Source organism: Macrobrachium nipponense, chromosome 20, assembly GCF_015104395.2.
Source record: "Macrobrachium nipponense isolate FS-2020 chromosome 20, ASM1510439v2, whole genome shotgun sequence".
NCBI lineage: Eukaryota > Metazoa > Arthropoda > Malacostraca > Decapoda > Palaemonidae > Macrobrachium > Macrobrachium nipponense.
The window spans coordinates 51,240,583-51,262,811 of record NC_061089.1 but is presented as its reverse complement, the minus strand read 5'-3'; the positions used below and the strand labels follow the sequence as shown (position 1 = coordinate 51,262,811).

Genomic DNA, 22,229 nt, shown 5'->3' with positions numbered 1-22,229 from the left:
ACCCCTGGGGGTCCGCGGACCACTCTTTATGAAACACTGCCTTACAACATAACCTCGACAATAGTAGAATCAAGTTAATGAAATTTGTGCTATTACCAAAAATGTCCCACTTTTTTTTTATCTTTATTCCTCCTATTAGATAACATAATAAGATTAATTCTTACATTAGACAAAAGTGAAACTATTTCCTCTCTCAGTCTCCAACTTTTTCTGTTGCACGCTCCCTTCTTTTAAAGTTCACGGTCCAACCCAATTTAATCCTGCCTTTCTCTGTTTTATTGGTAACTCATTTGGTGGAGAAACTGGGACAGAATACAGACAACAAGGGGAACATTTTTTTTTTTTACATCCATCGTTAGATATGATTATGTTCGAGTTCCCTCAAAATTCATTTGTCACCTGGGAGCCTTCTACCAATATTTGCAGGTGGGGGGTCATCCTAGCCCTGGGATCAAGATCAAGTAGTGATCCCAACCTCCCATGGATTCACGCATCTACGTAAGTGCTCCGTGCCAACTCTGTCACCCGTCGTCAACTTGGGCGGCCTGCAACGGGAATTCCGCCGAGAATTGGTTCGTAACGAAGAAATAATGCTCGACCAATTAGCATTAAGTTTCGTTGGATTGAGCTTTTTATTGCTTGTTGTGATATGTCTCCGTATGCGTTTGTTTCCTAATTAAGGTATAAGCTTTTTCCATTTCTTGAGGATTTGCTTAAAGGATGTTGCAATGTTTCATTCTCTCATGAATAAGATATAGGTTGCAATTTAATACCGTGTTTGGCAATCTGCGGATCGCTCCATTTAGCTTTTAAAAGTTCACCTACAATATTGTTTGAAGTCTTCAGGTAACAGTGAAAACATAATCTACCAGTTGGCATTCAGCAACAGTGAGGTACGTATATCTACCTCTTTTTTTTCGTAAATAATGATATTATATACTGTAACGGATCGAGCCAACCTCCTTCCTTTTTACCAAGTGAGCGAAGTTATCTCGTATTTATTTTAGATGAAAATTTTCCAGGTAAAGATTGGCGACCTGTGAGGATCTCTTAGCTCCACCATCGTAATAATAATAATAATAATAATAATAATAATAATAATAATAATAATAATAATAATAATAATAATAATAATAATAATAATAATAATAATAATAATAATAATAATAATAATAATAATGGGCCGACTAAAAGATTCCCTATCCAAAAATAAAATGGAATAAGAAATGGAAGAAGAAGAAGCGACTATCAAAGTTCAGACTCGGGCATTCGGCTGTCGGCATCAAATTCACTCAGTTCAGCAGTACGCTGGTGTTTGTGTGGAAGTGAGGTGTCCTCTACGCTTACTCTGATTAACTCTGTTGCCTTACCCCTCTTTGGACGAAAAATGTGATTATATTGGACAATTACGCTTCAAATACTTTGAGCGCCATGCCTCCAATAACGGTTCCAGTGTCGCCTCGAGTGTTTAAGGCCATCGAGAAGTCCGACATCCACACCTTAGCCTTCTGCAGGGAGGAAGAGATCCGTCCGATCCTGCCATGTCTCGTCCGGATGAGTCTGATCGCGCCCTTGGATCACTCCGAGGAATGCATCGCCGGACGGAAGGTTATACTGAGAATACTGTCTGGGATAGAAGTGGTCAACTCCCTAGTGGCTCTTCTTTCTATCGACTTCCCGGCACTTGAAGTGGATGTCAAAAAAGAGCAGCAACTGAGGTAGGAATTTAGGTACCTAGCCTTCCGTGAGGTTAGGTTATTCAATGAACATAGTAAGTGAGGTTACCCTAAGGTTGGTTTTGATGTATTTGACCATAAAAAATGGTAGAACTAGGGTATCGAACTGCATTAGGTAGTAGGTAAATTTTTACAACAGTTCCAACTTCATTTTTCTTAAATTACCTTGCTAGCCTACTATAGCTACTAGGTAGTAGGTACCTAGTACTTAGTATAATTTAGTAGCCTAGAATGTTATTTTCTTGAGTGTTTTAATGTCATTTGAGTGATTATGATAGTAATACATGTGGGAAAGGAGTTGTTTTTGAGTTATTAGCTACTGTGCACCCGTACTAGCTATAGCTAGGTAGATAGTAGTACATCCAACCAAAAAAACACTCATTCCCACATTTAGCTAGCTAGTCCTTTATTTTACCTATCATAGTCATTCAAAACACATTAAAACACAAAGAAATACCTAGGCTAATTAAGTATAGGAACAAAGGATACCATCCTAACCCAACCTAACCTAACCCAACCCAGTAGGCCGTGTTACTTGGCTTGGGGCTCCATCCCCCCAGACACCATCCTAACCTAACATAACCATGTAGGCGGTGGTGCATAGCCTAGTGGCGGCTTCCCCTCCATCCCAAACCCCGGCATTTATTTGCTGTTCTTCTTGCTGTCGATTGTGACTTCAGTCTCATCATCGTATAGTCATCAGTAAAATTGTAATATTTTCTTTTTCTCTCTTTTATCAGAAACATAGTAACCGGAACACTCCATGTTGCCTTAAAGAATCGATGCATAGTGGTTCATATTAATAAAAATTATGAATTAACTGACAATAACCAAAATTATTGGAGGAACATGACTGGACATAGGTATGTTCATTTCATGAAAGACTTGAACCAAATGACAAGAGAAAATGTCTGACACCTGTAATATTTTCCCTGGGTCACATGACACCGAGACATTTAACATAACTAACCATAATGCAGTTTTAAGTTAATACAAACTTTTATCAGAACCATAGCCTAGTGAAATATTAAGGAGAAACAAACTCTTATCAGAGCACTGACTGTCAGTGTTAAAAAAACACTTAGAAATTTTTTGAGGATTGTGATTACCTAGATATATTATATATATAATATATATATATATATATATATATATAATATATATATATAATATATATATATATATATATATATCTATTTATATATATATATATATATATATATATATATATGTATATATATATTATATCTATGTGTATATATATATATATATATTTTATATTTTTAATATATATATATATATATTTATATATTTATATTATATATATACTATATATATATATAAGATATATATATAGTATATATATATGTATATACTATATATATCTGATTGTGTAGATTTTCTCCAAAAAATGTTCAGAGACAAAGTTTAGGCTAATTGGTTAATCTAAGCAATAGTGGTGTGTCAGTTATTTCCTTGGTGATTGACTTGCTCTGCGGTGTTTTAGTTGCAAATTGAGCGTGTTATTGTATGCTGGCAATCCTGGAATGTTATTGCACATGTGCAGTGTCATAGGGGAGTTTTTGGTATAAAATGGAGTTTCCTTCACCGGGGGTCCGTCAATGGGCCCCTGGCTAGGTAACGCGGCCTACTATACTCGGTTTTTTTCCATCTGTCCACCCACCTGTGGTGTTTGCGCAGGTAACACTGCGTCCCGGGCTTTAGATGTTACATTCGGCTTACATTCAACAATAATAACTATACCATATTTCGAATATTAACGGAGTAATTCGCATGCAGTAAATTATTAAAACACTTTTCAGATACAAATGTACACCCAGATATCCTTTAATTTACCTAAAACTTACACATAGTGTAACTATCTAAAGTCCGGGACGCAGTGTTACCATATGCAAACACCACAGGCGGGTGTACAGATGAAAAAAAAAACAGAGTATAGGTTAGGTTAGCCAATCCTTCTTGAACATATGGCTCCCTTATGACATCCAGGGTGGCCATCATAACAACATGTCCATTCTCTCTTCCTGTGTTTTGCCCCACCCAGGTAATAATCCGTGCAGAGTTGCCTTGTGTTTGGACGGAACCATTCCAGTGTCCCTGATAAAGATGTGAGGTCAATAATAATTAACTGACAATAAATGACATCACTTCCTTTATCAGCAACACTAAAAGTACGTACGTAAAGGGAAAATCAATTTCCTAGGTACGTATTAAACTATGCAGAGCTGTTCCCTAGTTTTACCTAAAAAAGCATATGTTTTATGTTCTCTGGTGTTGACTGCATGGTTAATCTATATGCAATATCACGCCTTTGTAGTCTCAAAGCTTTTTAGTGTCAATTTCCATTTCTGTGCTCAATAACCTCACAGGTCTCAGTGCTTTGCCTCTTATTTTATATTTTATCTATTTGTGTATCTAACATGCCTTTGGGGGAAGTCCAGTAGGCTAGGAACCATAGTTTTTTTGGTGGCAGGAGAACAAACTGAGTGAACAACTGACTGTGACATTACTATCACATTCTAATGAAAGCTAACCTAACGGAGGATGTCTAGTCTACTCTTGCCTGAGGAGGTGATGTTTCCATGCTAACCTAATCCATTTGTTGAAAGTTCCTCCTGGACTGTGTAGCAATAGGTTGAGGAGTATTAATCAGTCTGTTTGTTCCTACATGATATATAAACCCTCTATCCTTTACATTAGGAATTAGTACTTTACGGTGAAGCTGGAACATGGCTGTTAAAGTCTTAATCAAGGTGGTTAGGCAGTAACTACCTTCTGGTAGGGAGATAGATCTGCCTGCTCGGATGTAAATACTCTATTGCTTTCTGCCGTTTTTCATTGAAGACGTGTTTGTGAGCTCTTGCTGACCAAGCCATTAATCACGATTTCCTAGCGAGATCTTTTTTTATTGTTTTTAATATTTTGAATATATATACTGTGTTTGATATTAATAATTAATTGGCTATAATAATATACAAACCCACTTCTTGTGAGAAGCCTTGCTAGCTGCCTTTCACCTTTACGTGTTAAGGGTTAGCAGCAATGGTGTGTCTACACCGTTATCACTTATTTGTTCCTTACACGATATACAAACCCTTGGTTCTTTACATTAGGAATTACTTTCGGCATAGGCTGAAATACGGCCATTAAATTCTTGAACAAGTGGTTAGGCAGTAACTACCATCTGGTAGGAAAAATACAATTTATACTTAACAAAAATTGTGATATTTTTCTCATTAATTTTGCACTTTACCATTGATTTTTCTTTGGCCTTAAGCATAAACAAAGCAGTATTATTGTTTACATTTTTAAACCATATTTATTATATACTTACTGTATCATGGTGCCCCTGTAGCGATTTGCCATGTAATTCTGTAGCAACAGGTTTTGAGATTTTTATGAATGTATATTATATAATTAAGTATGCTAAAAGATGTTTATTTCATTCCAAATCATAGGCAGAAACTTGGTGGAAGCAGTCAGAGTGAGAGTGTCCTTGTGCAAAATTTAACAGATGGACTGGCTTTGGAGTTTGAGTGCTCAGATCCTACTCGCAGGTTGCGACTCTTGTTATCGGAGTTACTGCTTGTGATGGCTCAGGCAAGTTTTAATAATTTCAATACATAACTTAATATTTGGCCTTCTTATGCAAAGTATGTTAGAAGGCAGCCTTATCTGTATGCAATTTTCATTCTCAGAAAGGCTTTTTGGGTTACGTTTCTGTTTTTACTTGTTTATTTTACATTTCTGTTTTTCACTTGTTTATGGCATACAAGATGAAGCATTTTAGACTTTTTGTTCTTGTTAATAATTTAGGAAAATTATACTAAATAAAAATCAGTCTGATCTGTATGTCAGAAACCATTGAAAATAAGAATATATGTTGTTGCTGCTCATTATCATTGGAATTTTATACACTACATTTATTTGTAAATAAGCAAAGTAATTAAAAAATACGCACAGTAGCATGAGTCTTGAGTCTGAAAAGAGGAATTGAACAGATTCCCAGATGTGCTCTGCAGAGATTTATTTTTAAATACATGTATGCTTATGTAACTGGATTTATTTCTCCAAGCATAGTAATGAAAATTTATAGGGGCCTGGATGTGTAAGTGCATTGGGGTAGTCACCATTAACAGTAGATTTCATGTGATTTCAGATACGTGAACCACGCCAGGATTTTTATCACAAGTCCTCAGAATTGTTTGACAATCCCTGTTATTTGGAAGAAGTGAGCGATGTGCTGTGTATTGCATTAGCCGAACTTCCGGCTTTGCTACAGCCGGCAGAAGTAGCAGAGGCGCTCCTTCATGTTACTAATGGCCCCACACTTATTGCTCGTATGGTAGCTAACCAGCCCGACTGTTTTAGAGAAGGTAGAGGCACTTTGTATACGTTGTATGATTGTAGTAGCTAACGATTCTCATTACATTTTTTTATCATGCAGTTCCATCTTCTCCATATAATCAAAATCACCATCTTTTATTCCTCAAAGAACAGGTAATCTTTACAAATAAAAACATTAATAACAGATTACATTTCAGAAGGCTTAGAAATTATTTTAGGCCTGTAAATCATTTTGCAACATACAAGCAGCTTAAACACAGCTTAAAACTTCAACATTCAAAGAAAACTGGTTGTGATTCATATTCCTATTGTGTTCCTCAAGGAACAGGTAATCTCTACAAATAAATTCACTAGTAACAGATTACATCTCAGAAGGCTTAGATTATTTCTTTAGGCCTATAAAACATTTTGCAACACAGCATAAACTTCAACATTCAAAGAAAACTGGTTGTAATTCATATTCCTACTTTGAAAATGTTGTTATGACTGTTGAGCTTGTTAGGTCTACTGTCATAATGCTGCAGACGTGGATATGTTGACCAGTCTGAGGAGCATGTTAAGTGTGCTTTCACTGATGGCACCGCTAACCTAATCACACCGCACTTTGAGCTAAGCAATGTAAAAAAAAGAAAATAATAATCAGTTCAAACCATATAGATTACGAATCATACCAATGCATAACAGGGATCATATTTATATAACCATAAAGAAAATAGGGCTAGCTGTGAATTCGCAAACTTGTTGACATGTATGAAATTAGAAATAAAAAAAAAAGTTTAACACTACTTGGCAGCGTCACGTTGAGTCTGAGAATCTGAACGATACAAAAAGAATCATGTCGCATGAGATTTGAGCACCACTGTACATGTACGTATGTATGTAGTAAAATGTGGAACCTTACCTTTTGAGTGAGGTGATGTCCGAAAGTGGTGACAGAGGGGGAGGACAAACGACAGAAAACATGAACACTTAACTTTATGAAACACATTAAAAAATGGCAGAAAGCATGAACACTAAACTTTACGAAACACGTTAACAAATGGCAGAAAACATTAACACTTCTTGATTATCTCCATCTCCATAGAAAACATCCTCTTCTTTCCGTGAACTTCAGCAACATTCTTGGGACCCATGGCTAATAATGTAAGTCATTAAGTTCACACACAACATGATAAAGTAACTTACAGTACAAAAAAAACGAAATCACTACAGTCTGTCCAGAATGTCATGAAACATCGAGTAGGTTTGCGACGTTGCCAAACTTCCTCAAGACTTTTAATCTGACTCAAGCTAATCCCAGCATCCTTCCATTCCGGGTCCTTTAATACGGTCGTAAAATTTCCTTTTTAATCCCATAATCTGAATCTTTCCAGTCACACAAAAGCTGAATGGTTGTTGTGGATTAAGTTGACCTTGTGTTTCAAAAACAGCTCATAAAGTTGATTGCTTTGTTTATTTTAAAAACATTCATGTAAAAAATTTTTTTTAGGAAGAGTTCGAGCACCATATAAAGTACGGGAGACAAGTATCACAGTTTTTCTACAACTTTTAAGAGATTTATCTCAGATGAAAATAAAGATTTAACGTTCTGTACCCTACAATCAATCTAGTTCAGTACAATACTGGAATCTTAATGTACTAAATGTTTACGAGCTTTATTACTCATAAAGCTTTAACTTTTATTCATTATATATAATTTGAATTCTGATTGAATCAGTTTATATTTGAACATTATCAAATGTGTAGTCAGGTTCTTGAAGATATCTGTAGCCCAGCATCGTCATTCTCTCTCTCTCTCTCTCTCTCTCTCTCTCTCTCTCTCTCTCTCTCCTTCTCTCTCTCCTCCCTCTCTCTCTCTCTCTCTCTCTCTCTCCATCTCCTCTCTCTCTCTCTCTTACCATATTTGTTGTAAAATTGATGATTTAATAATTTCATAAAATAATATTTTTCTCCATTAAAACAATTTCTTGGATGTTAGGATAATGAAACTATTAAATTATTAGACATTTTCTTTAAAATAAGGCTCTGTTTTAGTATAAAAAAATTTTTCTTGGTTAACAGGAAGTAAATTCTCATATGAGGATGAAACCTCTAACATAGAAACAAGGAGATAAAACAAATGTATGCAGTGAAATCAATAAAGATTTTTCCCATAAAATAAATTGTTTATAAAAATATGTGTTGTTTACCATCACAGGATAAAACTAAACAACAAAATAAAACAAGTTTTCGTTAAATTAAATCAAGATAATCTTCCAGTGTTTCTCAGCATTAATGTGCACTGTACTATTCTTCATCAGATGAAGTTACTTCTATAACAAATGAATCAACAAACTGATTCACAGCAATATCATTCTCTGTCTTTTATAATGATGTTCTCAACATGATTAACGGCATTTTTCCAATTTTCTGCTGTCACGCATGACAGTGCCTCTTGCAGCAAAGATGTTAGATCTGTCATTTTAAATGTATTCCTTTTGGCTACATAGTTTTTAACCTGCGCCCAAATGAGTTTAATTGCACTATAATGGCAGTGATAAGGTGGCAGCCTTACAACCTTGTGGCCTTTTTCCAAAGCTATCTTGTCGATGACATATTTTGGAGTATTACATGTTTCACTGCTTTCACCATTTCAAGGAATTCACACTTTGTCAGATATTTTGGGGGATTTTCACCTTTATATCTTAACCAGTCTTTGATCACTCCCTTTGTGCTTGCCATGGTAGGAGGTCTGTCACTTTGCACTGAATGGTATGATGCGTTGTCCATGATTATAACGGACTGTTGTGGTATATTGGGTATGAGCTGCTCTCGTAACCATTTTTCGAATACAATGTGATTCATTTGGTGATGATAGTCACTGTCGTTCTTTGTTTTGAGTACCAACTGTGCATTTGGCATGAATCTTTGCTCAGATCCAGCATGCAAAATGATAATTCTACTCCCATTCCCGCTTGGTGGGTTTATTCCAGTTGCTGCTGTCGAACTTTCATCCATCCAACACTTGGTGACTATAATTCTGATTAATCCAGGTTTCACCCAGAAATATAACAGAATTATTTCCTGTACCCCTAATATTTTTCATTTCACGTAGATGTGGCAATGTGTATGTACACTGTTTTTTTGCCTTAAGTGAGATTTAATGAATGAAATTGGCGCAAAGCGGCAACGTCGGAAACCTACTCTATGTTTCATGACATTCTGGACAGACTATAACACGAATTTACGTTAACAAACGAAATATATGTGAACGAACGAATTCCAGGTGTTTACGATAACGCTTCCGCAAAAAATGGTCAAGGAACGCCTTTACATAGAGGCATGATGGGGCAGATGCTGACCAATAGGAGAGCAGGATCTTATGGCGGCGACTAGCATCAGGAACCAATGGGAGAGCGGGAGGAAGGTGGCGAGTCTACTGAGTTGGCGACACGCCAATTTCAAAATTGTTCTCAGCGCCCCGGGCGAATCTCGGACTTTACCCTTTCGCAACCTGAATTATTTTCATACACAGAAGCAAAAAAATCTTCGTCTCTGCTTTTGTAACCTGAATTTTTCGTACGTAGGGACTTTCGTATGTAGAGGTTCCACTGTATTGGCAACTAAATTTTGAAATTCTTGATAGCGATTCTTTTGTTTTTGTTGTAGGTAACTAGTTCTGCCCACTTTCGGGAAGAAGAGGAACAGCTGAGCCAAGAGTTCCAATTTGTTTCTGCTGGCTTATGATGGGATTTTGAGCAGCAGCTGGTTTGAAATTCAAATACCTTACCGATTTTATAGTCTGGAGAATTTTTAACTATTTTGTTTTTGGTAGTCTTTCAGCAATTTAATTAGATAGAGATTTGGACAGACCCTTTAGTTTTCACATTTTGCAACTTTCTGGATGTGACTTCATTATTTGGACTTTGACCTGTTTGCATGACAATGTCTGATGTAAGCACATCTAGCACTTGCTATTGCAGTGAAGGTTGCAATACCAGGTTAACCTCAGCTAAGTATGACTTACACAGTGTATGAGTTGCAGGAGACAAGTATGCTCATTAGAGAAGTCTTGTGTTGAGTGTGAGGATGCTCATTAGAGAAGTCTTGTGTTGAGTATGAGGGCTGGGATACTAAACAATGGAAAGTTTTAAACTCACATCTATCAAATTCAGCAAGAGATAGACAGAGGACAGAGACTTAAATAAGATAAGACAACAGCTAGTCAGAAGTCAGCTAGGCCTTCCATTGAGGTTTCTGTTTTTTTTTTTTTTTTTTTGTGCCTGTGATTTCATCCATTCCCAGTCCTTAGACTGTTCCATCTAATCCTTGTCCCAGCGGTGTAGCTCTCTACCCCAACACCATTGCCGCCTTGGAGTTGAGTTGTTAGTGAATACTGTCACAGGTGTGTCAGTGAAAGTTCTTATGGAATGTAAAGTGAGTGGTGTTAATGAAGTGCAAGTGGAGGAGCTGGCTGTCCATCCCACTGATTCTCCTAGGCACACATACAGCCAAGAAATTTAATAAAATAGATAATAAAGTTAAAGTTGAAAAATTAAATATATTAAATAAAGATATGTCAACAGATAGTTAAGTGTGAATAATAAATAATTAACGGTGGTGTTACCAAAGAATACAGTACTGCTGTATTTTTTAATTTTGATTCTGTTCATAGTTGTGACAGGATTAGTAATGGCTGGTGACAAGCAAGATGAGGATAGTCCAAGTGGTTTGTTACGTCTCCAAGCTGTTAGAACTTTATGTCAGATGAACCCAAGCCAAGCACTTAATGTTAGAGCTCTTTGTGTAAGTATACTTGACTGTATGTAACTACTACTAATAAGTACTGTAATAATGTTTCTGCATGGTTATATATTATTGAAATTTATTGTACTGTATATAGTAATTCTTAATTACTTGTCCATACCTAAATGGCTGAAAGTACACGTGACGCCCAAGAATTCCTGTTATAATTCCCAGAGGATAACATGTACCGTTTGTTTTTATTTAGCCGTGATTTTGTATAAAGACACATCTCATATTAAACATTTTATACAGTCTTTGTGAAAAAGGCTAAATGGCAGCAACAAAACACAACATGACCTAGTTAGTAAGCTTATTCAAGGGGGTAATGTATGCACATGTTAATTCAACAGGTAATCTATTTACCAACTTTGGTTTATGTATTAACAGGTGGAGCAGTGTCGTATGCCAGGTCTGGCAGTGTACTTGACTTTGGATGCTGGAGTAAGCAATGTTTGTTCTTCAGGGAGTGTGGGGGGAATTGGAACAGTTTATGGAGGAGAGAGTGGAGATGTAGTAAGTTTTATTACAGGCCTTCTCCTTTCCCATAATCATCAGCAACGCACATGGTTTGCGCAGTTTGTCAAGAGTGGACAGAGGGTAAGTGGTTATAATCTTATCTCTTAATATTAAAAAAACTTGTTTTTCAGGAAGCAATTTATACTTTGTATGACTACTGTATATAGATATCATAATATCATCTATCTATTCTGGGCATCATGAATGTGTGATATCATCACCAGGTATCACTAAGACACTAGTTATCTCCACAGGTCAACGTACATACAGTAAGGCCTTGATAATTGCGGGGATAGGGCCCTGAACCTCCCCGTGATAAGTAAATACCTGTGTTATCCTGGTACCCCCCACCCCCCTTCAAAAATTGCTTAAAACTGCCTACTTTAATAATTAACCCATCCAAGACCACTATTCCAATGATTATAACTGCCTACTTTAGTTCAAACACCAAATATGTCTTCAACTATCACCTTAAACTAGATTCAAGACAGTTTCAAAGTTATTTTACAACATTAGCCTTAAAAATATATGTAGTAGTATATACATACTACTGTACATATGTAGCCTACTAGCCTATGGATTACAGCTAGAAGCCTACATACGCATGTGCTAATACGTACTTACGTGGGCCTTTTTCCTTTTATAAGGAAAGAGAGGGAGAGAGGTAAGAGAAATATCAAAATTATGTAAATCATATGGGTAATCACCAACGATCTATGTTCATAAAGATGGCGATCATTTTGCAGTGCAATCGGATGAATAATAAAGATAATGCTACCAGCAGCATGCAGCAAAACTTCTCTTCCCTTCCTTTCACAACACGGTTTATTATATGAACACATAAAACCTTCATCTGACCTTTAGGCATCTTTCTTATAAGAGTAAAAGAGTCAGGGCTTTTGGATGCCACATAATTAACTCGTTCATATGGGTACAATTTAAAGAACGCGGCGAACATGACTTCAATAACATTATAAACCAAACATGGGTAGGCAAGTGTTGCCAAATGGGAATGGCAATTTCTTGCTAGGTTTTGCTCCATAAAGTGCTAAAAAATTCACATCATATACAACAATGCCACCCAGCCTATTTCAACCGATTGCTCTCTCTTTCGATTCAAACGTGTTTCTAACATACACAGTGTACTTGTACATTATGTTACATGATTCCTAATAATTTCGAACCTATTCTGTCCAATTCCTAAAAATGGTTTTGCAAGATTTTGTTCTTTTTTCTTACATGATATATCAAACATAGTAGAATAAAAGAAATATTCAACCTAACATTACACAAATTTGATGTCAAAATACATATGCTAGATGTATTTGAAAACAAATGCAAGTTTTCCTGCCAGATGCTAGATTGAAAATTTTCTTGCTAATTACCTCAAGAAAATGAAAGGTAGCATTAAAAATGCAAAATTAGTAATATTGGACTCAACAGATCCGCTCATCGTACTAGCACTTGCAACCGTACATTTTTTATGTGAAGATGGTGTTAGTAGTACAAATGATAGTTATTGTACCATTGAAAATATCAAAATAAACTAAGTCGCCAAGTCGATTCTGTCATGTTTTTCCTAAACACGTAGCCTAAAAGGATAGGTTATTTTATTTGCTTCATCGCTGCCACAAACCCCTAACATTGCAGAGTACATATGATCATTCTAAACTATTATTTACTACCAGAATAGCAATGGTATTTTGTATTGAAAATGAATGTTACGTATATTCCAAACATTATTACTACCACGATTAGTACTATTAAAATTTCGAAAAATAATCTTGCTGTGAACGCTACCATAATTTGATTTTCATATACTTACGTACATTTTGTCAGCTGGCTGGCCTCGCATAGATAAAAGTTGATTTCACTGATATGAAATTACTCCACAAATAGCCTATATATTATATATATATATATATATATATATATATATATAATATATATATATATATATATATATATATATATTTATATATATATATATATATATATATATTATATATATAATATTTATATATATTATATATATATATATATATATATATATATATATATATATATATATATATATATATAGAGATAGATAGATAGATAGATAGATATGATAGATATAGATAGATATAGATAGATAGATAGATATAGATAGATAGATAGATAGATAGATATAGATAGATAGATAGATAGATAGATATATATATATAGATAGATATATATGTTTGTTATATATGTTTGTCCCGCGATGCTGCGATTCATACCAGCGATATAGCGTGAGAAGTGGTCCAAGAAAAAAACCTGTGAATGGCTGATTCCGTGAGTGCAGATCCGCGACTAAGTGATGCCCCACTGTAGTACTATATGCTTATAACTTGAAAGAAGCAGATCTTGTCAAATGCTCTAGGCCCCTGCTGCTCAGAGCATAGCTGATCAGTTTGCTTTTTTGGGAGTCAGATCAAAGTGGTTCAATAAATAAGGTGAAGGGTGCTAGGTATGGCAATCTGAGAAAGTTAACATGCCCATTTTAGTTTCTCAGATTGTTCTCTATACAGAGGGTGGGTTTTTTTATATAGAAGTTTCTCTAATCTTATTACTGACTTTTCTTCTGAACTCAAATTGGCTATTAAAATGCCAGATAGGGGATTGTAAAGGAAATGGTGGTTCCAAAGTGTGTAGTGGCTTTTCTCTGATTTAATAACCACCAATTACCTTCACTTTCAGCAGAGATGAGCATAACCATTAAAAGGCATAAATCAAAAGTGGAAGTAAAATACCAATATAATAACAAAAACATTAAGATTCTGATTTGCTGTAGCAATAGACAATACTTAATTTTTAGTATGCATTTCTCGGGCGTAGTTGATATTACATTAGTTTTCCGGATAACTGATGTGAATACGTAGTTGGGTTCCTGCTGTAAACTAGCGTATGTTTGTGGTGATGAGACTATTTTCAGTGTTTCACTAATGACGGTCATCAACTGCTGCAAACATTCACACAAGTCTGTATGGCCCTTACGGTGATTTGAAGCAGCTGTCTTGAATGTCATCCAAGTGTCCAATTTACAACAAATGGGATGCAGGCTTGCATCAATTAAGACACCAATGTCAGTAGGGGGAATGGGGCACTACCTCTGTGTGGCTAAAGAAACACATGAATTAGCAATTTAAAAATGGGATGCACTTCAAATGAAATCACTTAATCTAGAACAATTATCAAGTCCTATTTCACAGGTATAACTGGTAATATCCCGAGAGCTCACTGTTGCTTGATGAAGCAGAACCAGAAGAAACTAATTGTCTAAATAAAATGTCATCAAGAGGTGGCGAAGAAAGATTCACGAGTTGGCAAGGAGGGTAAAGTAGCGGGGGACAAGGAGAATCGAGGAGTAGGAGCAAGGAGAATAGAATAGTAGTAATAGAGTCGTAGTCATAGTTAAACATAGGAGATAAAATGGATAATCATTCAAAACAACAGCTTACGAAATAATCAAAATAAGAAAGGTATTAAATGAAAATAGTCAAGATTACGTATCTAGTTTCAGTCGCAACCAGAAGCCGTTCAAGGGGTGCCAACTACTAGTGATGGGAAAATCCAAAACATGTATAATTCTAACTACACAACATTGTTAGGGAAGAATTCCCTTACAGGGATATATGTAAAAAATGTGGTGTTTGTCAAATTGAATTTATTATACAAAATGCAGTACAAATTGGATCAAGCCTAATCGACAAGATACTAAATGATTCATTCTAAATTCCTCTTGCTCGGGGACATCGGATTCTCTCTCTCTCTTACTCATCTCTCTCTCTCTCTCGTCTCTCTCTCTCTCTGTCTCTTGCAAAGTTTCTTCCTTAATCCTTGAAGGACATTGTCGGGCAGGGTTTTGTAGGACTGAAATTCTTGCAGGAGTCCTACAATATATATAATCTGTCGCACAGCATGGGTCCTTAGCAACAAATTCTAATTGACTATCTGGCTCAGCTGCTGATCCCCTGTTGGTGGATTGCTTCAGGATCAGAGGAGGGTCCTATGTGGACGCTGCAGAAGTCACTCAGACTGTCGTAAGGGAAGGGCTTCTCAGTGCAGGATTCTGATTGGTTAGAGGAGGCGGTTGCATGACGTCATTACTTACCAAATTGTCATTGGCTAATTGCTGTTGTGTGACATAATGCCTGGTGTTTCTTCATCTGAGGTGTCTTGTTCGGTGGTTGTATCTGTGTGGTATTATTTAGTAATACCGTGTCTTGGTGTAGGCTTCTCCCTATGCTAGTAGCGGAGTAGGAAGGCTCTTGAGTAGTATTCAAAGAGGGCTTCTTGTCAAGGATGAGGATGGCTTCCAGCAAGCGTAGTCCTCTTGGGTCTGGGGCATTGCCGATGATGGTGGTGGTGTTGATGATTTCACTGGATGGAGTCTAATTGTGACAGGTGAGGGCATGATTCATGAAAGCACCCTCTTGTACGTGACATGAAATCCTCTCTGTGGCCACATAGTAATCATGCCTGTATATGTTCTGGGCATATTTCCGGGGCCGCTGGATCTGGGCAAAGACTTGTTCTTGAGGTGCCCATGTAGAAATTGGCTTAATAGGTCTTGTAATGGGGATCCCAGCTATGTCGCTTTCTGCCGGTACATATGCCCTGGGTGGGTTGGAGATGCGGGCCCTATTTGTACAGATGTCCCAAAGGGCTTGTACTGATGACACTATGATGTTGAGGGGGAGGGGTCGATTCATCCCTATACACTCGGTCAAGGATAAGATCTATATTTTTGTCAACGGGGACAATTGTGAAAAGCGATTCCATATCAAGGGAAGTGATAGTACTATGCCAGGGAAATCATTGATCTTCTCTAGGACTCGGTAGATGATTTGAAGACTATAGCTACATTGGATGCAGGGGGTCAGAATAATGGTGTTTTAGGCATTATGCCAAAACCGTAAGTAGGGTGTGAGCATCTGGCTGATAATCAAGGCGGAGTGGATTGCCCTCTTTGTAATCCTTAACGTTACCATATAGGTAACTTAATCTGAAATCTCCTTGGATTGGGGGGGAGATGCACAGCATTAGTTGCAGTGTTGACAGTGCTGATGATATTGTTGGCATCCTACTTGATATCATCAGTTGGGTTGTGGGAAAGCTGTTTGAATTTGGAGGAGTCTGACAGGATATCATCAAGTTTCTTGTGATATTCGTCAGTCTCTTTGAGGACAAAAGCAGTTGTCTTGTCTGCCCGCTGGATGGTGATGCTCTCTTTCTGCTTCAACTCCTGGCTGCTGCCTTCATTTCAAGGGTGCATATACTGTTCCTGTATGTGCCCCGCTCAGTGAGGTCCTCGGCAAGTAGTAGGGGCTGGAGGGCGTCAGAGGTCCTGTTGGTGCGGCGGCTCTCTAACTGCTGGATGAATCTTGTGGGGGTGACTTTAAGTGCGACATGAAAGTCATCATGCAGAAGCTTATCGCTCTTATGAGGTTAAGGTGCGAGTTCTGCAATGCACACAAGGCTATATAACCTCACGGACTTCAGACCCTCCCCCAACCAAGATGCTCTACTTAGAGTAGGGCTTAATTGCCACTTCATATCTAAGCCAAGACCCCACGAAGCGCCTTGAGATAGAGCTCCTGCCAGATTCCATCTCGCAGTTAGAGAGTCACTGCCACCATCAGGACCTTGATATGGAATCTCTTTTTTTTATAAATGTCCCTGTCGATGTAATTATCCTTGACTGAGTCTATTAGGGATGATTTCGACCCCTCCCTCAGCATCCCAGAGTCATCACTGCAAGTCCTTTTAGATATCTGTATGTAATCTAAAGAAGAGGCCCCCATCTCCACCCACTGAGAGTCATATGCACTGGTAGAAAGATGGCATAATGATGGGGATCCCAGTTAGGAGTCCTATTTTCCAATTTCTACATGGGCACTGTCAAGGAATGAGTCTTCGCCCAGATCCAACACCTCCGGAAAATATGCCCGCTTTATTGAGGACATCTTTGTTAGCGGACACAGAGAATGAGTTGAAGCCCTTTGTCGCACGTTCCAGCAGTGTAGCGTGCTGAATTATCAATAGAATTCGGCACCGACAACAGCCTCCCCTCTTTTGATGTACTCTTTCCGAAGACAGAAGACACCTTAGGACTTTTGTCTTCATGAAGAAAACTAATTTAGGAATGTGCCTTAATGGTGCAGATTCAAGAGCACCACAGTCAGCTCTTATGTATGATGGGCCCTGTCCCACTGCTCCACTGGCAGGGGGGGACACACACATCAAGAATTAGACAGAGCTTCCCCAAGTACTCTAAAAAGCTCTCTAACCATAAAATCAAGAAAGCTCTTGAGAAATGGTATAAAAAATGAAGACACCTGAAGAATAAAAACATACCATCACCTTATACTACAAGGCCTTTGTGCACTCAAAGTACCAGGAGGAGGAGAATGCCATTTAAGAAGATCGTAATGGAAAATGTCACTCCCACGAGGAAAGAAAAAGCATAAAGCTTGTACATTACAAGAATAAAAGAACTCGGAACTTGATAATGAGGAACAACCCCTCACCCCCTGCAGGAGACCCCCTGAAGCGTTCCATTGTAGTATACCAATATCAATGTCCTTTCCACAGATGTCCCTGAACATGTACTATTGGCTTGACTACAGTGCAGCTCACATGTCACCTATAAGAGGGCACTATATGCTATTGGCTTGACTACAGTGCAAGCTCACATGTCACATATAAGAGGGCGCTATCAAGAACCATGCCCTCACCTGTTCAATTATGTCCCATCCAGTGACAGCATTATCAATCCACCACCATCATCAGCAATGCCCCAGACCCAAGAAGACTACGCTTGCTGGAAGCCATTCTCATCCTTGACAAGAAGCCTACTAGTGTACGGAGAAGTCTAAACCAAGACATGGTATTACTAAATAATAGCACACCAGATACAACCACCGAACAAGACACCTCAGAGCAAGAAACACCAGGCATAAACGTCACGCATCAGCAACTAGCCAATGACAAATTCGGCAAGTAGTGACATCATGCAACTGCCTCCCCCAACCAATCAGAATCCTGCACGGAAAGGCTCCCTTCCCTTTCAACAGTCTGAGTGACTTCTGGAGTGTCAGAATAGAATTCACCTCTGATCTTGAGGCATCAGCCAACAGGGGATCAGCAGCTGAGCCAGTTAGCCAATCAGAATTCATTGCTGAGAACCCCATGCTGAGCAACAGCCTATATACAGTGTTCCCCCCATATTCACAGGGGATGGGTACCAGACCCCCCCCCATGCGAATGGCTAGAACATGCAAATATTTGAAACCCCTATAAAAATGTGTAAAACTGCATATTTTGTTAATTAAAATTCAAGAGAAACCCACTAAAAATGTTTTATACAGGCATCCCCCAGTTAACGGCAGGGGTTCTGTTACTTGGGGCCCGACACTAAGCGAAATTTGTGTAACTGAAATTCAAAAGTACGGACGTCGCAATTCACTTTATGGTGCCCTCGACTTGTTAACGATGCCTTAGATAGTGTCACAGCCAGATATTTTACCTTATTTTGTAAATCAAATTCTTTAATTAAAATGTGGAATTTCATTTGGTCTAGCCATTTACTATGGTCTGCCTGGTAGTATACAAATTTTTAGTGTCAGATTCAATGAACTTACTGGTAAATCTTGGCCTAGTATGAGAGAGAGAGAGTCACCTTTTTCAAACTGCTAACGTTTCCTTCCATATCTTTATTCTGGCAGGCAAGTCAGTTCATGTATTTAAGTCCATTTTCATTTCAAAACTCCATATATAAAGAAAATAACCTTGTCACATAAGAATAGAATTTCTAAAGATTAATTTACCTTAAATAGAAGCAAGAAAATTGCTCTGAATTGAGTTGAATACGGCAAAATAATCTCACCTCTGCCCTCATCTGATTATTAGACACTGTAAAGTAAAGGATAACTTTTTAAAAGAGCAGAGTATAAGATGCATTGTCGTGATGTTTGTATTTTATGAGGCGGTCTCAGCACCTAGCCTAGGCAACCGATAATCAGACAGTGGTGCTATAAACCCTATAGAGTGGAAAACCCAGTTATGAATGTATGTACATATATTTAACAAGCGCCGTAAACCCGAAATGCCGCTAACTGAAAGCGACGGTAACTGTGGGGTGCCTGTACTTTTTTTTTTTTTTTTTTTTTTTTTTTTAATAGTTTCATCACAAAAAAGTGCATCTTATGATGAAATGGATAAAAAAAAAACCAGGAATTTTAAGAAATTTCTCATAGAAAAATACCGCTAATAGGCAAATTTTCTGCGAATAATGGGGGTGTGTGTTCCTGAGAGAAATCCGTGAATCCAGAGTCCGCAAATCCGGAGTGTTCACTATATAATGTAGGACTCCCGCAAGAATTTCAGTCCTACAACACTTACCCGACAATGTCCTTCTGGGTTTAAGGATGAAACATTGCTATTAAAATGCCCCATTTGGCATTTTGATAACCAATTTGCGTACAGAGGAAAGTCTGTAATAAGACTAGAGAAACTTCTATACAAAAAATAAACGGCTGAAATAGCCATTATTTTGAATAAAACATGTATGTTATATTATTATTATTATTATTATTATATAATTATTATTATTATTTTTATTTTTTTATTTATTTATTTTTTTGCTCTATCACAGTCCTCCAATTCGACTGGGTGTTATTTATAGTGTGGGGTTCCGGGTTGCATCCTGCCTCCTTAGGAGTCCATCACTTTTCTTACTATGTGCGCCATTTCTAGGATCACACTCCTTCTGCATGAGTCTGGAGCTACTTCAGCGTCTAGTTTTTTCTAGATTCCTTTTCAGGGATCTTGGGATCGTGCCTAGTGCTCCTATGATTATGGGTACGATTTCCACTGGCATATCCCATATCCTTATTTCTATTTTCAGATCTTGATACTTATCCATTTTTTCCCTTTCTTACTCTTCAACTCTGGTGTCCCATGGTATTGCGACATCAATGAGTGATACTTTCTTCTTGACTTTGTCAATCAACGTCACGTCTGGTCTATTTGCACATAACACCCTATCCGTTCTGATACCATAGTCCCAGAGGATCTTTGCCTGATCGTTTTCTATCACTCCCTCAGGTTGGTGCTCGTACCACTTATTACTGCAAGGTAGCTCATGTTTCTTACACAGGCTCCAGTGGAGGGCTTTTGCCACTGAATCATGCCTCTTTTTGTACTGGTTCTGTGCAAGTGCCGGGCATTCGCTTGCTATGTGGTTTATGGTTTCGTTTTTCGTATTGCGCTTTCTACATATGGGAGAGATGTTATTTCTGTCTATCGTTCTTTGAATATATCTGGTTCTTAGGGCCTGATCTTGTGCCGCTGTAATCATTCCTTCAGTTTCCTTCTTTAGCTCTCCCCTCTGTAGCCATTGCCATGTTTCATCGCTGGCTAGTTCTTTAGTCTGTCTCATGTATTGTCCGTGCATTGGTTTGTTGTGCCAGTCCTCTGTTCTGTCTGTCATTCTCCTGTCTCTGTATATTTCTGGGTCTTCGTCTACTTTTATTAGTCCTTCTCCCATGCACTCCTTAGCCACTCGTCTTCACTGGTTTTCAGATATTGCCCCAGTGCTCTGTTTTTTTGATGTTGACGCAGTCCTCTATTACTTAGTAGTCCTCTCCCTCCTTCCTTTCGTGTTAATGTATAGTCTGTTCCGTATTTGCTCTTGGGTTGTAGTGCTTTGTGTATTGTCATATGTTTCCTGGTTTTCTGATCTATGCTGCGGAGTTCTGCCTTCGTCCATTCCACTATTCCTGCGTTGTATCTGATTACTGGCACTGTCCATGTGTTTATGGCTTTTATCATATTTCCGGCGTTGAGTTTTGACTTGAGTATCGCCTTGAATCTCTGCATATATTCTTTCCTGAATCGTGTCCTTCATATCTTGGTTGTTTTTATATCCCCTCCTTCCATTATTCCCAGGTATTTGTATCCTGTCTCATCTATGTTTTTGATGTTGCTCCAATCTGGTAGGTTTATCCCTTCAGTTCTCGTTACTTTGCCTTTTTGTATGTTGACTAAGGCGCATTTTTCTATTCCAAACTCTATCCTGATGTCCCCAGATACAATCCTTACAGTCTGAATTAGGGTATCTATTTCCTTGATGCTCTGACCATACAGCTTGATGTCGTTCATGAACATCAGATGGTTGATTCTGTTGCCTCTTTTCTTGAGTTGGTACCCGGCATCCATCTTCTGTAGTACTTTTGTCATGGGAATCATGGCTACTACGAAGAGTAGTGGTGACAGTGAGTCACCCTGGAAGATCCCTCTCCTGATATTAACCTCTGCTAGTCTTACTTCCAGACCTTGTAAGTATTGTATTCCAGTTGTGCATTGTATTTTGAGGAAGCTGATGGTGTTTTCCCTCTGCCCCATATATTTTCAGGCATTCTATTAGCCATGTGTGAGGTATCATGTCGAAAGGCTTTCTTATAGTCTATCCATGCCATGCTTATGGTTGGTTTTCCTTCTCCTACTGTTCTTCATTACCATTATTATTATTATTATTGATTTTTTTTTTTTTTTTTTTTTTTTTTTTTTTTTTTTTTTTTTGCTCTATCACAGTCCTCCAATTCGACTGGGTGGTATTTTATAGTGTGGGGGTTCCGGGTTGCATCCTGCCTCCTTAGGAGTCCATCACTTTTCTTACTATGTGTGCCGTTTCTAGGATCAACACTCTTCTGCATGAGGGCCCGGAGCTTACTTCAGCCTCTAGTTTTTTCCAGAGACCCCTTTTTCAGGGATCTTGGGATCGTGCCTAGTGCTCCT

The 22,229-nt window shown here is 37.9% G+C and overlaps 1 protein-coding gene across 1 annotated transcript; it reads left to right on the top strand.

The window, feature by feature from the left end:
- The first annotated feature begins 1,267 nt into the window (after positions 1-1,267).
- LOC135220209 (integrator complex subunit 2-like) lies at positions 1,268-18,307 on the top strand. The gene is made up of 6 exons (XM_064257491.1): positions 1,268-1,718; positions 5,216-5,357; positions 5,917-6,133; positions 10,759-10,889; positions 11,277-11,486; positions 18,059-18,307. The coding sequence occupies exons 1-6, from the start codon at positions 1,432-1,434 to the stop codon at positions 18,305-18,307; spliced, it is 1,236 nt and encodes a 411-aa protein (XP_064113561.1). The 5' UTR covers positions 1,268-1,431.
- The last annotated feature ends 3,922 nt before the right edge of the window (positions 18,308-22,229 follow it).

Bases quoted from the DNA above. Each gene is read 5' to 3' on its own strand.
- LOC135220209 (XM_064257491.1), top strand. From the start codon at position 1,432: ATGCCTCCAATAACGGTTCCAGTGTCGCCTCGAGTGTTTAAGGCCATC. The intron at 6,134-10,758 runs GTAGAGGCACTT...TTCTGTTCATAG, and splicing joins GCCCGACTGTTTTAGAGAAG to TTGTGACAGGATTAGTAATG. The intron at 11,487-18,058 runs GTAAGTGGTTAT...GCTTGACTACAG, and splicing joins TTGTCAAGAGTGGACAGAGG to TGCAGCTCACATGTCACCTA.